At 37.0% G+C, this 14,440-nt stretch overlaps 2 protein-coding genes across 2 annotated transcripts in view; one reads left to right on the top strand and one right to left on the bottom strand.

The window, feature by feature from the left end:
* The window catches only part of col27a1b (collagen, type XXVII, alpha 1b), a 64,178-nt gene extending 58,201 nt beyond the window's left edge, over window positions 1-5,977 (top strand). Inside the window, exons 51-61 of the mRNA XM_062417915.1 lie at window positions 1,038-1,100; window positions 1,246-1,299; window positions 1,401-1,436; window positions 1,972-1,989; window positions 2,146-2,181; window positions 3,081-3,107; window positions 3,234-3,299; window positions 3,468-3,636; window positions 3,731-3,840; window positions 4,622-4,840; window positions 5,755-5,977. Of these exons, the coding sequence (XP_062273899.1) occupies window positions 1,038-1,100; window positions 1,246-1,299; window positions 1,401-1,436; window positions 1,972-1,989; window positions 2,146-2,181; window positions 3,081-3,107; window positions 3,234-3,299; window positions 3,468-3,636; window positions 3,731-3,840; window positions 4,622-4,840; window positions 5,755-5,901 (945 nt within the window). The 3' untranslated portion in view covers window positions 5,902-5,977. The remainder of the gene's footprint in view (window positions 1-1,037; window positions 1,101-1,245; window positions 1,300-1,400; window positions 1,437-1,971; window positions 1,990-2,145; window positions 2,182-3,080; window positions 3,108-3,233; window positions 3,300-3,467; window positions 3,637-3,730; window positions 3,841-4,621; window positions 4,841-5,754) is intronic.
* A 1,685-nt stretch (window positions 5,978-7,662) lies between these two features.
* zgc:101858 (uncharacterized protein LOC449555 homolog) lies at window positions 7,663-14,024 on the bottom strand. The gene is made up of 8 exons (XM_062417656.1): window positions 13,946-14,024; window positions 13,591-13,761; window positions 9,930-10,108; window positions 8,764-8,857; window positions 8,596-8,665; window positions 8,461-8,497; window positions 8,207-8,270; window positions 7,663-7,941 (listed from the first exon to the last, which is right to left on the bottom strand). Exons 1-8 carry the CDS (start codon window positions 13,967-13,969, stop codon window positions 7,783-7,785), a joined length of 798 nt encoding a protein of 265 aa, XP_062273640.1. The 5' UTR covers window positions 13,970-14,024; the 3' UTR covers window positions 7,663-7,782.
* Between the last annotated feature and the right edge of the window lie 416 nt (window positions 14,025-14,440).

The following is a 14,440-nucleotide window of genomic DNA, read 5'->3' as shown; positions in this document are numbered from 1 at the left end:
TCGAAACACACTGTTGTAATCTCTCAGGTACTGCAGTGTTGTGGAATGGCTTCATTTATATCAACTTCAGCAATATTGACCTTATTTGAAATAAGAGTAGAGATTAAGCTGTTTACACTTACATAGATAGTTTATATCTTATAGAATTGTTTCCTTTCCACAGTATCAAACCTTGTGTTGTTTGTATTTTTAATGTAGTATATTCTTGTTGCAATCGTCATGCAAATTTAGCAAAAAACTGTTGAGCTATGCTGAGACTACGGTCAGTAAATCAAACTACCCAACAGGTTGTTAAGCCTTAGTATATTTAAAGGGACTGTATTTTGTTAAAATTGCCACAAGACAAACATTAAGCCAAGTATAATTAGTTATAAAGGTCTTACATAGTGCTGAAACGATTCGTCTATTAAGTCAATCAACAGAAAATGAGTCTAAAAATGTTTGAGAATTAATGTTTTAGCAATTTGTGTAGCAAAAACACGTACTGCTTGCAGCTTTCTAATATGTGAGGATGTTCTGCTTTTCTCTAATAGTCAATGTAATACCTTTGGCTAAAACCCAAAAGTATTACATTTACAACTAGAAAATAAATTAAAAGAGAAAACTCTTTTGTGATTTTTTTCACTTTCTTTCACACACTAGATAGTTAATTGATTTTCTTTCTTTTTTTTAATCATTAAAAAAAGAGATTAAGATAGATTAACTGTGTTTTTGTTTGCAACCTTACTCTTGTGGAAAAAATCTATTCGTCTCAAGAGAAAAGATGAAGCCTTAATGCTAAGACACATTATATACAGTTTAAAAAAAGGTAGTAATCCTTCTTTCTTTTTGAATTTTATCAGACAAGTGATATTCCAAAGGTTTACATTACATTTTTGGACTTGTTATCATTGTGAAGAATGCTAACATGTACGCCATCCACAGAAAACTTTGTCAATGGAACAAATCCTACATTTTTGCTAATAGAGGTCGACAAACCTTTAAACTTAACATACCTTATTCACCACTATAAAAATCAAATGTTTGTGTCTTTCTAGGGACCTCCAGGAGACATTGGCCCAGCAGGGATACAGGGACCAAGAGGACCACGTGGTTTGATGGTAAGATGAAGATGAATCGTGGACCGGTGACTCAGTGCCAGTCCACTGAATCACAAACTGCTCACTTCCCATGAAAAATAAGTAGTACTTCTTCAGACGCTCTATCATATGTGTCCTCCTTCCCTAACATGCCTCTGCCTTGCAGGGGATGGAGGGAGCTTTGGGTCCCTTTGGCATCATTGGCCCCAGCGGTCATCCTGTATGTACCTCATATCTCATCCCATCTGCCAAGCTTTATGTTACTTCTCTCAGCTTTCTGGCAGTGATGGAATGATCCTCTGTCTCTTTTCTCTCCATCAGGGACCCCAGGGTGACAAAGGAAGTCGGGGGGAGACGGTGCGTGGCACTGTTTTGATGAATCCTTTTCTATCTGTACTGTGAGCACAGAGTAGGATACTTAGTATGGAGACAGCACACCACTCAGCCTCCTTTGCCCTCAGCACTTTTCATTTCCTATTGTGCTCCACTGTTTGTTGTTACACTCACAGTGACACTTAGCTGCTGTGGAATTCCTGTCAGGGTGATAAATGTTGGCTGCACGCTCATCTCAAGCTTTTTAAGAGGTTTGTTGAGCGCTCACACACAGGCACAAGCTCACTCCAAAAACGCCAACGTTCATGTGTGGGTTTCCTGTGTGAAAATAGAATTTTCTGTGTGGAAATAAGATTTCTGAGAGCAGGCTTGAAAAGAAGCAAGAGGGCAATTCAATAGGAATTCAACATACAGATAGATAAAGACTGTCTGTTGATAGTGTAACACAAAAATGTCATTATACTGTACATGATAGAATAATATCAGGTCTGCTTTCATTCTATTATTGTGGGATTGTCCACTTATGAATATTAATTTATTTTTCTTTCATCCCCAACAGGGGTTGCAAGGACCGAGGGTGAGTAATTATTCACCTCTGTAGCGTAATCATTATCCTCTGCTCAGGCCTGTGGTCCGCTCAGTACCAGAGGAAATGAATGAGCTACTTAATCATCTTCTGTAAAGGCCAAGTTATAAATAATTAGAAGTCTAATGTGGTGTTGCAATTTTTCAGGGATCTCCTGGTCCAAGTGGACCACCTGGACCACCAGTAAGTTTGTCATTTTGCATATTTTACACGATTTCAGTCTAGATTCAAGTTTTTTTTAACTTGTACAAGTGACAAAATTGGAGAATTTAACTTGTAAATGAGTTCTTAGTGCATCTATCAGCAATTTGCAGCTGAACTAGATGCTTCTCAGATGAAACAGAGCAAATTCCAGGAGGGAAAAGACTGGAGCTGCACATAGATTAACACATTTATTTTATACGTCCAGCATACACTTATGTGTGCTGGACTTATAAAGTTGTGTTAAAATGTTTGTCTGTTTGCATTATAAAATACTGCAAATCCATCAGTGTGCACCAGTCTCTCTCTCCAAAGATTATTTCTTGCTTCCAATTCACTTTTTTATGTTTCAGGAAGTTTAACGAACAGTTTATAGACATATGCAAGTCAGATCACTCCACTGCTATTAAGATATTGTCACTTGATCAAAAAAGCAATGTATTGCCTCTTTAAACAAGGGAATTTGCATTGAACAAAAGTGACAGTCTTTTGTCTCTTTTGGCGGATCTGATGACACATGTGGTCACATCATGTGTTTTCATAATCGAGATCCAACAGTCCCATTTATAATGAAACACATAGACTCAGCTGTGGGTGCAGCATCTAGTCTGCTAAAATCAATTGAAGAAGACAAATTTGTGTGTAGATCTGTAATCTGTTTAAAATGTGTTCATTAAGTGTTTTGAGTATAATTTAGGTAGTTACTGCTTATTTTCTGCAGTGATCTGATTGGAGCAGCATTTAGCCAACAGCTCCTCTTTTTTTCATTTGACATGCTTTATTGCGTGTTTTTTCATGCTTCATTTCCTGTGCATATCTGTATATTGGGTGTGTCAGGAAACAAGTTGGCTATAATGTGGGTTTCTCTCTTTGGTTTCTAGGGTCTTCCCAGTTCTGCCTTTTCACTTGTAAGTATATATATTTTTTATTGTCAATTTGGGGTTTTGGGAATGATTAAATATTAAAGTAAAAACTATAAAGTAGAAATAAGCGTGGTTGTGGTTACCTTATTGGCTTTCTGCATTTTCTATTAGAAAAATGAGGCTCTTGGTGCTGCCTTTCAAGTCATCATGGATTCCCATGCTGCATTGAAGCCAGAGGTTAGTTTTGAGGGGTACTATGCTGGCTCCAAGTTATCACTGCTTGTTGTTGGTGCTTTAATGGTTATTATTAATGTGAATCACTCTTTATAAACTTGAACATATTAGAGATCGAACCAACAAGTAAAATAAAGAAAAAAATCATGCCAATATTTATATTTAAAGCAGAATTATCAGAGCATGGACCTGCCCATGTTAGACCAAAGCACAGAAATCTTCAAGACCTTGCAGCATCTCAGCACGCTCATCCAGAGTCTAAAGAACCCGCTGGGAGCCCGCGACAATCCTGCGCGAATCTGCCGAGACCTCTACAACTGTGAACAGAGGATGTACGATGGTGAGGAGGCAATGTCAAGACAGACATTTAAACACATTCTTTCTGTACTTGTTAATAAAGAGACATTTCCTCCTCTGTTGCCGCTCTTTGACAGGCACTTACTGGATCGACCCAAACCTTGGCTGTGCTGCTGACACCGTTGAGGTGACGTGCAACTTCACTGGTGGAGGACAGACTTGCCTGAAACCAGTCACAGTTTCCAAGGTTAGTTTCACTTCTATATTCAGACGTTTGCCTCAGCTGGACAAAAACTCACATATCACTTAGATGCAGACACGATCTATTAAGGAGCATGTTATGATAAATATCAAATCTGTGGTGGCTCGTGTGCATGTGGCCAATGTTCCTCCTACAATATCTCGGAAAGAATTTCTCGAGAAGTTTTGAGTGAAACTTAGAGGTTAAGATGGGCTGTGTTTGTGTGTGTGTGTGTGTGTGTGTGTGTGTGTGTGTGTGTGTGTATAATGTCGTTCATGTGATAAATTAAGGAACCCAGCTGTTCATTTTCTGGCTCTATACTATAAAACTGCAGCTCTTTTTTGGATGGATCATGCTCGCAATGAATCTTAGAGCATGCCATTTTGTCATGTTGGCCAAGTCACCATCAATGGCACGCTGAGCTGGCAAGTAAACCTGCAGAATCTTTAACTGTCCTTCATCTTTTCACTCTCTCATGGTTGAAGTTATATTGCAGCCATGCCGTACAGCAACAAGAACACTCATATAGACAGCCTACATGAAATGTAAATGAAATAATAGAGACATATGATACATAAAAGTAAAATTACATCTGTGATCCAGATATGATTAATTATAATTTATGGCAAAATTCATCAACTCCTACTTTAAAGACTAACATTTCCCCACCAACCAAGTCCAGGTATTAATGTTTTCTGATACTGTTTACTTATTTGTGACCATATTGTATGAGGAAAATAGGCCTGTTTTTTTTTTTTAACTTGACAAAAATCCACTTACTTTGTAGTTGGAGATCGGAGTGGGTCGTATCCAGATGAACTTCATCCACCTTTTGAGCACAGAGGCAGTGCAGCACATCACTGTTCACTGCCTCAACACACCTGTGTGGGCAGCAGGACCCTCCTTATCACCCTCTACCCAGGCTGTGAGCTTCAAGGCCTGGACCGGGGAGAAGATTCAGGCAGGAGACCTCTTGGAACCGCTCATACCCAAGGATGAATGCTGGGTACGCATCGTTATCCTTAGAGCATGGGTTTTGTGGAGTGTTTTTTGTAAAAGTCTATGCAATACTCCTTTGTTCCAAATGTTCACTTATTTTACAGCATTAGTTCAGCATTTTGTGAAACACACACAAACTAATGCAGAGGTTTAAATCAGAATATGATCAGTTCAGTTTGTTAAGTATTAAGCTAAAGGAAAAGGAAGTAAGGGGAGTCTTCCTTGGCAAAGTTTTAAAAAATCAGCACTGCTAAAGCTCACTAATTAAAACAATTTATCTTCTATACAAACAAAATACATTAGAAACAAATGTGAAAACAGGAAATTATGATTTAACAGGAAGTTACTTTTTCTTGGCCGGGTGAGGTGGCTTCCTGGATTTCACATAACACTCACACACTTTTACATTTCTGTTTGTGCCAGGATAAAACAAAACATCCACGTTCATTATGGGTGTTGAGGTACATTTTTAAACTTGGAAATAAAACCAGGCTCACTGCTCTCCAGTCATGATGCTAAACTAACTGACTCACTGGAGTAACTAAATACTAATCTAAGCTCACAACAAAACATATTTTCTCTTGTGATATTTAGCCCTACAGAAAGGTTTTGTTTTAGTTGTCCAGGTTTTGAGACGTCCTTTTTTAAGATGTCTAACCAAATTAAGTGGAGGTGAGTTTAATTTTGTTTGAGGTGCACAGATTCAACAGCATTGCCCTCTTTCCATCTGTTTGTTTAGGATAATCCACAGACAACACTGTCAATGTTTTATGGTAGAAATCGGTGAAATCTCAGAGAAGTAAGTTTCAAACCTATAGTAGTCATGGCTAGATAACAGTAGTAAAAAACAGACCTGTTGGTAGGTATGTATATTTTTGCACATCATCTCAATATGTGACATGATGCAACCTTCACTTTCAGATAAAAGATGGCCGCTGGCATCAGACCCACTTCATCTTTCAGAGCCAAGACCCAAACTTACTCCCCATAGTGGATGTATACAACCTACCAGCCACAGAATCTGGTTCACGTTTTCACCTTGAGGTTGGACCAGTTTGCTTCTTATAGGACCCCCAGTGTGTGTGTGTGTGCGCGCGTATGTTTATGTGTGTATGTATGTGTGCGAGTCTGATGGTGGGGGCCTTGAATACTCCTCAAAGGAGTGACTGCATGGAGGATGGCAGACAGGGGAGACTGGTGCTTTGGTGGTTTCCCGAACAACCCCAATTTTCTCTCCACAAAATATGCTTGGACTGCAGAAACAGGAGGGGGCGCTGGAGAGGGAAGGCCCATTGGAAATGCAGAGATAAAATACTTCTGGCACTAATCAGCCTATGGAAACAAATAAATAATAATAAGCTTCTTTTTCAGAGACTTGTTTGTGTGATACAAGATCTGGATGCCCTGAATCGAAGGAAGTAATATGAACGTCTCGTTTCCGTCATCTCTCGGACCATGTTGTATCATATTCCCTTCACGGTCTGACCTGATTTTGCAAAATCCTAGAACATTTTACAGAAGTGATGTGTACAGAAACCGTTACATCTGCAAATGCAATAATTCCAGCTTTCATGTTTGAAGTATTATTTATACATGTATATGTACTGTATATTGTAATATAAAGTGCAATAGTTATTGATCCACAGCCTTTACAGTATAAACATCATATCACTCATTCAGGTATATAGTGTGCCTCAGGCACACAGGCGTACTGCCTCCAGGTAAGTCTTTTTGAGCCTCTAATAACTGTCCAGTGCTGAGACCCCACATTTATACAGATATCTTCACACAAACAACTACAACTGCTGTGTGGGATGTTCCACATTAAAAAGTGGATCCGAGGTTTCCACAGTGTGAACAGAGAAAAGTGTGTCAAGATGCTACCTCGTACTGCACCTCTCATCTCACAACGAACATGACGTTACCTGATATTATCTGGGATGACAAAGAGGTGACACCTGGTGCTGCAACAGTTGACACTTGTACGGTTAATTCTTGTCAGCTCTCAGCAAAGCTAGTCTGTGCTTTACTTAAAAGGGAAGATTGTATAATATGCACACAGGCCAAACTCCTAAATTATATTTTCAAGGTAGCATATGTTAACATTTTCAATATTCTTTGTATGAGTCTGACACTATAAGTTAAGTTCTTTTTTTTTATTTGTCAAAATGTAAATGTATATAATTATGCAACCTTTATTATCTACAATGGATTCTATTTAAATTTTATTTAAATTCTGATTAACTTTCCGGTTCAAAACCATCAAGTTCTTGTTTTCAGCACACTTTTGGTCATATGGAGGTTTAAAAATCTAGTCTGTATGTGTTTTTATACTTAAAATGTTCTGAACGATCAGCTGTATTTTAGGACATATTTTATTACTTACTGTTCATGCATTTGTCACTAAAATATGCAGCGATGATGGTTAGTCTCACCAATCTATAAACTCAGAGGATACACATTAAACTACGGTACATGGGTTTAGTGTTTGGTCTGTACAGACATTTTATGCTGAGTGAATGAAGTCTTATGACTCAACAGGTTATTCAATAAATGTCTGAAACCTTTGTTGATAAGCAGCTTTCTTCTTTCTTTTTTCCTCAAAGAAAACTTCTTAGCAAGGTGAGAGAATAAAATGCATTTAAACTGCCTACTTGTGGCAGTGGGTTTTAGCTCACCTCTATTCATTTCACACCTGGAACTATCAAATCCTGACAGCTATTGTAAGAAAATGTGGGAGAAAAATTGTGTCCTTGAAGTAATGCCTTGTTTTTTCCCCCAACTTTTGTCTTTCAGTTCAGTTTTAGTGGCGGTGCTGGTGGTGGTGGTGGTGGTGGTGGTTGGGGGGGGGGTCTTTCAACTGCAGCCTCATTCAATACAAAAACACAGGCAGACTTAGAGGTTGGAAACACTATATTAGCAGACTGCTATATGAGCACATATGTGGTCTCATCGTGGGCACATGGCATGGCGGCCTCCATCAATAGGCAGGTTGACTCCAGTAATGAAGCTGGCAGCATCGGACGCCAAGAAGGCGATGCCGTGGGCCACCTCGTCCACTTCACCCGGTCGACCGAGGGCATGAGTGTGCTTAGACTTTGCAAGAAACTGATGGTGAAAAAGATGAACAGAATGAGAATGGGCGATGCATATTAAAATTTAAAAATAGGCCACAACTGAAGCCAGAAGATCAGTTCCATATTAAATACACTGCACATAATGGAGTACAGTCGACATTGTTAGTTTCAAACATTGTAGGCTGGCATTTACACTCATTTCTTCCGTGCTAACAGATCTCAGGACATGAGTACAGAACAACACATGGATTTAATCCAGCTCAGTGGCAACATAAAGTAGTGATGTGTTGTGTTACCTGAGCATATTGCTCCTCATCCAGTCCTGCTCTCTTATGGACATCTGTGACAATCACACCAGGGCTGAAGAGAGAGAGCAGGAAGGAAAAATAAAGTGAAATAAACAGGAAAATGTGATTGTTTTTTAAATCACAAGTTCAAAGGATCTGTGTAATTGAATTGTACATATCCCAAAATGTTTATAATCAAGAAAATGCTGATGAGATCAATTACTGAACACACACACACAATATAATAATAATAAAAGACGTACCAGACGGAGTTCACTCTGACTTGCTTTGATGCCAGTTCTGAAATAAAGAGCAGTTATATGAATTCTTGTGCTGTGATGCATCTTTATGACATTTTTTAAATGATGAACATACATGGGAGGCTGTTGCTGACTCACCGAGTGCTATACAACGTGTGAACTGGTCAATTGCTGACTTAGACATACAATAGGCCAGGACACCAGGAAACTATAAAGAGAAAACACAGTTTCCCAATATGCTTCATATCAAATGAAGATGTTTTATATGGAGGGTTAATAACATGTGACCAGCTGCACAATACTCACTGATCTCTGTCCATTGACACTGGATACGTTAACAATAGAGCCTTTAGTCTCGATGAGGTGAGTCACACAAAGTTGAGTCAGGTGGTACACAGATCTATAATTTAGAAGAAAAAATGAGAAGAACTAATAATTAAAACATTAAATACCAAGTAAGGGACCATCTGTCTTTTGCCTTTCAAGGCTGAAAAAGACAATTACCTCCTAACATCTGTGACTGGATTCACCAGCATGATAACTCCAGTATTGCACCTGCACCAACACATTTATCCTGTTACATTTAGACTGTGTGGCTGTTGAATAATGCTGCAGATCTGATGTTCCTGTAGATTTATAACAGTGTGGGCCTGATGTCTTCAGTACAGACATCAATGGCTTACAAAAACATTCTTTTCGCATCTGAATTAGTATTCTGTGAAGATATCCACCTGTGTCTGTGGCACAAATGAAGGCAACAAATTAAATCTTATGCAGTAGTCAATGCAGTAGCTTGTTCTGTGTGAGATTATGTGAAAAACAAAAACTACCAATTCTATTTGACAAAAACACCTTATATTTGAAATTCAGTCTGTTTGTGTTTTGTTTATGATATTCTGTTCATTTTATGTAGCTAAAATGGTTTCTATTGTATTATGTACATCCCCTCGTAACCTCAGTTTGGAAAGGTGCTATAGAAATAAAGTTTATTATGAATATTATTGTTATAATAATCATAATATTATGATTAGTAGTAGTATTTTAATTATTAATTAGGGGTAACTTGCATCATCATCATTACATAATTTCATCTTTTTGAAAACATACTCAGCCAACTCAAATTGCATCTTATGTCTCGCCACTCTGGTATTTTATTACTACAATTCAAAAAGAATTTAAATAATTTGACATCATTTTTAGTTTAGTTGAGATACAGCAAAAAACTGTCCAAGTTTGGTTTTCCTCATGTTTCTCCAGCTTTTTACTTTGAGAAAAGGACTTTCTCCCCTCAGCGTATGAATGTCACCTTTACTCATGACAACACTGCCACAAATCAACTCTGAAAATATGTCACATACTTCAGCCCGCTACTTCCACTCCAAACATCACGCTACTTCCCAGAGAAATCACATCTGACTCTCAGTGAGGGATCACTTGGCTCCAGCATGAGTCTATTGTGTTGTGACATTTACCTGACATTGATGTTCATGACTCTGTCATACTGAGTCAGGTCTGTTGTCTCGATGCTGCCCATGGCCAAGATACCAGCGCTGTTGACCAGGACGTCCAACCGGCCAAAGTGAGCGATGGTCTGCTCGACTGTCCTCTTCACCGTCTCCTCTTCAGTCAGGTCTCCAGGTACGAGCAGCGGCTGCACAGGAAAGCACATACAGTGTTTCTGAAAGGCTGGACTTTTTTAAACTGCTTTTAACAACTGAAACTTATAAAGCACTACTCTATGGATGAGAGGCCATACAAAGGATACAATTATACATTTATAATAAACAATATGTCATGTGATACTCTCTTTATTTTTACAATTTGGTTTTGTCTTAATTCTGTTTTCTTATTTATCATTATGGCTATCATTGTATTATTATATTTTTTTAAATATATTTATATGTGCTGCTAAGTGAATTGTTGCCAAGCCAAGTTTCAATGTGTTAACATGCAATGACAATAAAGCATCTATCTATCATCTATCCATACAGTACAAATATAAAATACAAACAGATTTAATACCAAAAGAAAAAAAAGGGGAAAAATAAATATATAAAAGGGTCGATGTTTATAACCTATAACCTCTATGAACAAATTGGTGTATCTATAGAGGGTTTGTCTGTATTGTTTCAATAATCATGAGGAATTAATTTTAAGACTTGTAAGACCTGATTTTTGAGGGATTTTGTACAAACTTATTTTTGCAATCGGTTTTTATGAAGTGACACTCGGATCACTTCATTAAAGGCTGTAATGTTTTTATTTTAAGCAACAATTCTTAGTTTATTGTACATTTTATGATGTGTTGACACTTTTTGTGTGTCAATGGCACAAAAGGAAGCAGCTTTATATCTTGTACATGCGTGTAAGCTCGATGTCCGCTGTACACCTTTAAATAGAATTTTACTCTGACGTAGGTCTTAATACTTCTCCAAAAAGTCTCAGGTTTAAAAATCAGCTTTATGCTCATCCCATCATACATTAGGGTTTATTACATTATTACAGGATTAGCTTATTAAATCTGAAAATACTTATATCGCACATGTATTAACTTAAAATGTCCCAGGCTCTGGGGATTAGGGCATTACCCAGTGGTGGAAAGTAACTAAATACATTTACTCAAGTACTGTACTGAAGTATAGTTTTGAGGTGTTTGTGCTTTACTTCAGTATTTCCATTTGATGCTACTTTCTACTTCCACTCCTCTACTTTTATTTGACAGCTTTAGTTACTTTTCAGATGTAGATTTGACATCATGGATAATGAAACAAGCTTTTAAAATACAACATATTGTTAAAGATGAAACCAGTGGTTTCCAACCCTTTGTCTTCTGACGTCTTACAAAAAGCAGCGTGTAATCTGAGTCACAGTTGTTAACAGCTGTTCACATGGTTTTCATTTCAATAAATGTTCAAATGATTCAATATTTCACCAAAAATCAAAGATTAGACGAAAAAGTCCAAAAACTGAAAACAGATTTGTGTATCAGAACTTTGTTTTTTAATCATCTCATGACCCCTCACATTTATCCGGAGAAACCACCAAACCACAACTTTTACTACAATACTTTAACTACATTTAGCTGCTAATGGTTATATACTTTTACCAGGCCTCCCTCTCACGCCTGCAGTTGGTCCAAAATCCTGCAGCTCGTCTTTTTACAGGAACACATAAACAATTTTCCCCGTACTGGCCGACCTTCGCTGGCTCCCTGTACATTTTAGAATTGATTTTATGATTTTATTGTTTGTCTACAAATCATTAAACAGGCTAGCTCCAACCTTTCTCTCTGACCTTTTACAACTACACGTCCCATCAGTGTCCTTCAGGTGTGTTGACCAGTTGTTTCTGGTTGTCCAGAGATCAAGGCTGAAGCAGAGGGGAGATCGTGCCTTTGGAGTTGTAGCTGCCAACCTCTGGAAAAGGTTGCCTCTGCATGTTAAGCTGCCCCCACACTGCCTGTTTTTAAATCCTGTCTTAAAACACATTTTTATTCCTTCGCCTTTCAGTATGAGAGTTGTATGTTGATTCCTTTTTGTTTGTTAAACTGGTCTTTGTGTTGTTCGTGGCTTCTGTTATTTTGATTTCACAGCACTTTGGTCAGCTGTTGATGCTTTATAAACACATCTGACTTGAGTTGAATTACTTAAGCAGGATTTTTCATGCAGGAGTTTTACTTGTATTTAGGGCCCGACTGATATATTGGGGGATTAAAAAAATCGATATATAGGCCGATAATCTATACAGAATATATACATAAACACACTTTTTCCCCCAAATGTGGTTACCAAACACTTGTGACAAAGATATGTGTAATGGAGGCATGATATTTTACAGTTTAAGAATAAACTCAGTGCACTAAACAGTAAACTTCACTGGGAATTTAATATGTACATATGTACATGCACACATGTATATAATCTCAGGAACATCTGCATATTGCACATGTATTTATTGCTGATTGATTTACACAGCTATTGTTTACTGTATATAGTATTTTATTTAATTTTATTTATTTAATCACTTTTACCCTCGTGCTGCATTTATTTTCCAACTGCACTACTTTGTCAATTATGAATATCTCCCAAGGGGGATCAATAAAGATGCATCTTATCTTATCTTATACATAAAATGCAGCCTAAGTATCGGCACATATTGAAAGGTGTACACACTGATACTGATATGTGTGTCATAGGCCAATATCGGCTGATAAGATTGGTTGACTGACAAATCGGTCAGGCTCAACTTGTAATGCAATATTTTTACACACCTGTATTGATATTTCATTTGACTTAAATACAGGACTGAATACTTCTCCCATATATATATATATATATATATATATATATATATATATATATATATATATATATATATATATATATATATATATATATATGTATGTAATAGAGTGTGTTTACATTGGATATATGTAATGGAGTATGTTTACATTGCATATATGTAATAGAGTATGTTTACATTGGATATATGTAATGGAGTATGTTTACATTGGATATATGTAATAGAGTATGTTTACATTAGATATATGTAATAGAGTATGTTTACATTGGATATATGTAATAGAGTATGTTTACATAGGATATATATAATAGAGTATGTTTACATTGGATATATGTAATAAAGTATGTTTATATTGGATATATGTAATAGAGTATGTTTACATTGGATATATGTAATAGAGTATGTTTACATAGGATATATATAATGGAGTATGTTTACATTGCATATATGTAATAGAGTATGTTTACATAGGATATATATAATAGAGTATGTTTACATTGGATATATGTAATAGAGTATGTTTACATAGGATATATATAATAGAGTATGTTTACATAGGATATATATAATAGAGTATGTTTACATTTGATATATGTAATAGAGTATGTTTACATTGGATATATGTAATGGAGTATGTTTACATTGGATATATATAATAGAGTATGTTTACATTTGATATATGTAATAGAGTATGTTTACATATGTAATAAAGTATGTTAACAGACTATCAACAACTTCCTTTTCATATTCAACACTATCCTGATCCACATGGACATAAACTCAGTGACATTTCGGCACACTGTGTACATTTCTCTACAGTGAAGTTTGTACCTCTGTGGCCCCTGAGTCGATGCACTGTTGGGCCACCTTTTTCAGGTTTTCCACGTCTCGGCCATTGAGAGCCAGCAGAGATCCCAGTTTGGCGAACAGGACAGCGGCACCGGCTCCGATACCCGAGCTGGCCCCAGTTATCAGGGCCACCTTACCCTTCAGGGAAGATACCTACAAAATAAACATTGTTAGAAACGTCAGACCAGCTGTACACACACATATACTCACACACTGCCTTAACACGAATACAAGAGTGAACTGTAAGAGTAACAGCGGTCACGATCGGTGTGAAAGCTGTAATACAAATATGTTAAATTGAAGGATAAAACACGTCTAATAAAAACAGCGAACTGACTTTAAATGCATCCTCTGAGGCCATGACTTCTGTGGAGGTAGTTTAGTCTGAACTTCCTACAGCCAGTGTGACATGCTTCGTCCAATAATGATGACGTAGTTCTATTATGAAAACAACGCAGGGTTTTCTCTCTTTTTTTACACTTCGACCATTCTTACAGAAACTATACTAAATATACACTTCCAACCATTTATACAGAAACTATACTAAATATACACTTCCAACCATTTATACAGAAAGTATACTAAATATACCCTTCCAACCATTAAATACAGAAACTATACTAAATCCACACTTCCAGCCATTCATATAGAAAGTATACTAAATATACACTTCCAACCATAGACATGCTAGATCTACACTTGAAACCATAAATACACTAAATCTACACCTCGAACCATAGACTTCACTGAATCTACACCTCCACCCAAATATACAGAAACTTTACTAAATATACACCTCCAACCACAGTAACAATCATTCTGTTGAATATGA

The sequence above is a fragment of the Scomber scombrus genome, chromosome 4, assembly GCF_963691925.1.
Source record: "Scomber scombrus chromosome 4, fScoSco1.1, whole genome shotgun sequence".
NCBI classification, from domain to species: domain Eukaryota; kingdom Metazoa; phylum Chordata; class Actinopteri; order Scombriformes; family Scombridae; genus Scomber; species Scomber scombrus.
This window is presented reverse-complemented; position numbering and strand designations above follow the sequence as displayed.

Coding starts and splice junctions, on each gene's coding strand:
- zgc:101858 (XM_062417656.1), bottom strand. CDS start 13,969: ATGGCCTCAGAGGATGCATTTAAA. Junction 13,762..13,945: donor CCTCAGAGGATGCATTTAAA/GTCAGTTCGCTG, acceptor TTTATTTTGTAG/GTATCTTCCCTGAAGGGTAA. Junction 8,498..8,595: donor CACACGTTGTATAGCACTCG/GTGAGTCAGCAA, acceptor TCTTTATTTCAG/AACTGGCATCAAAGCAAGTC.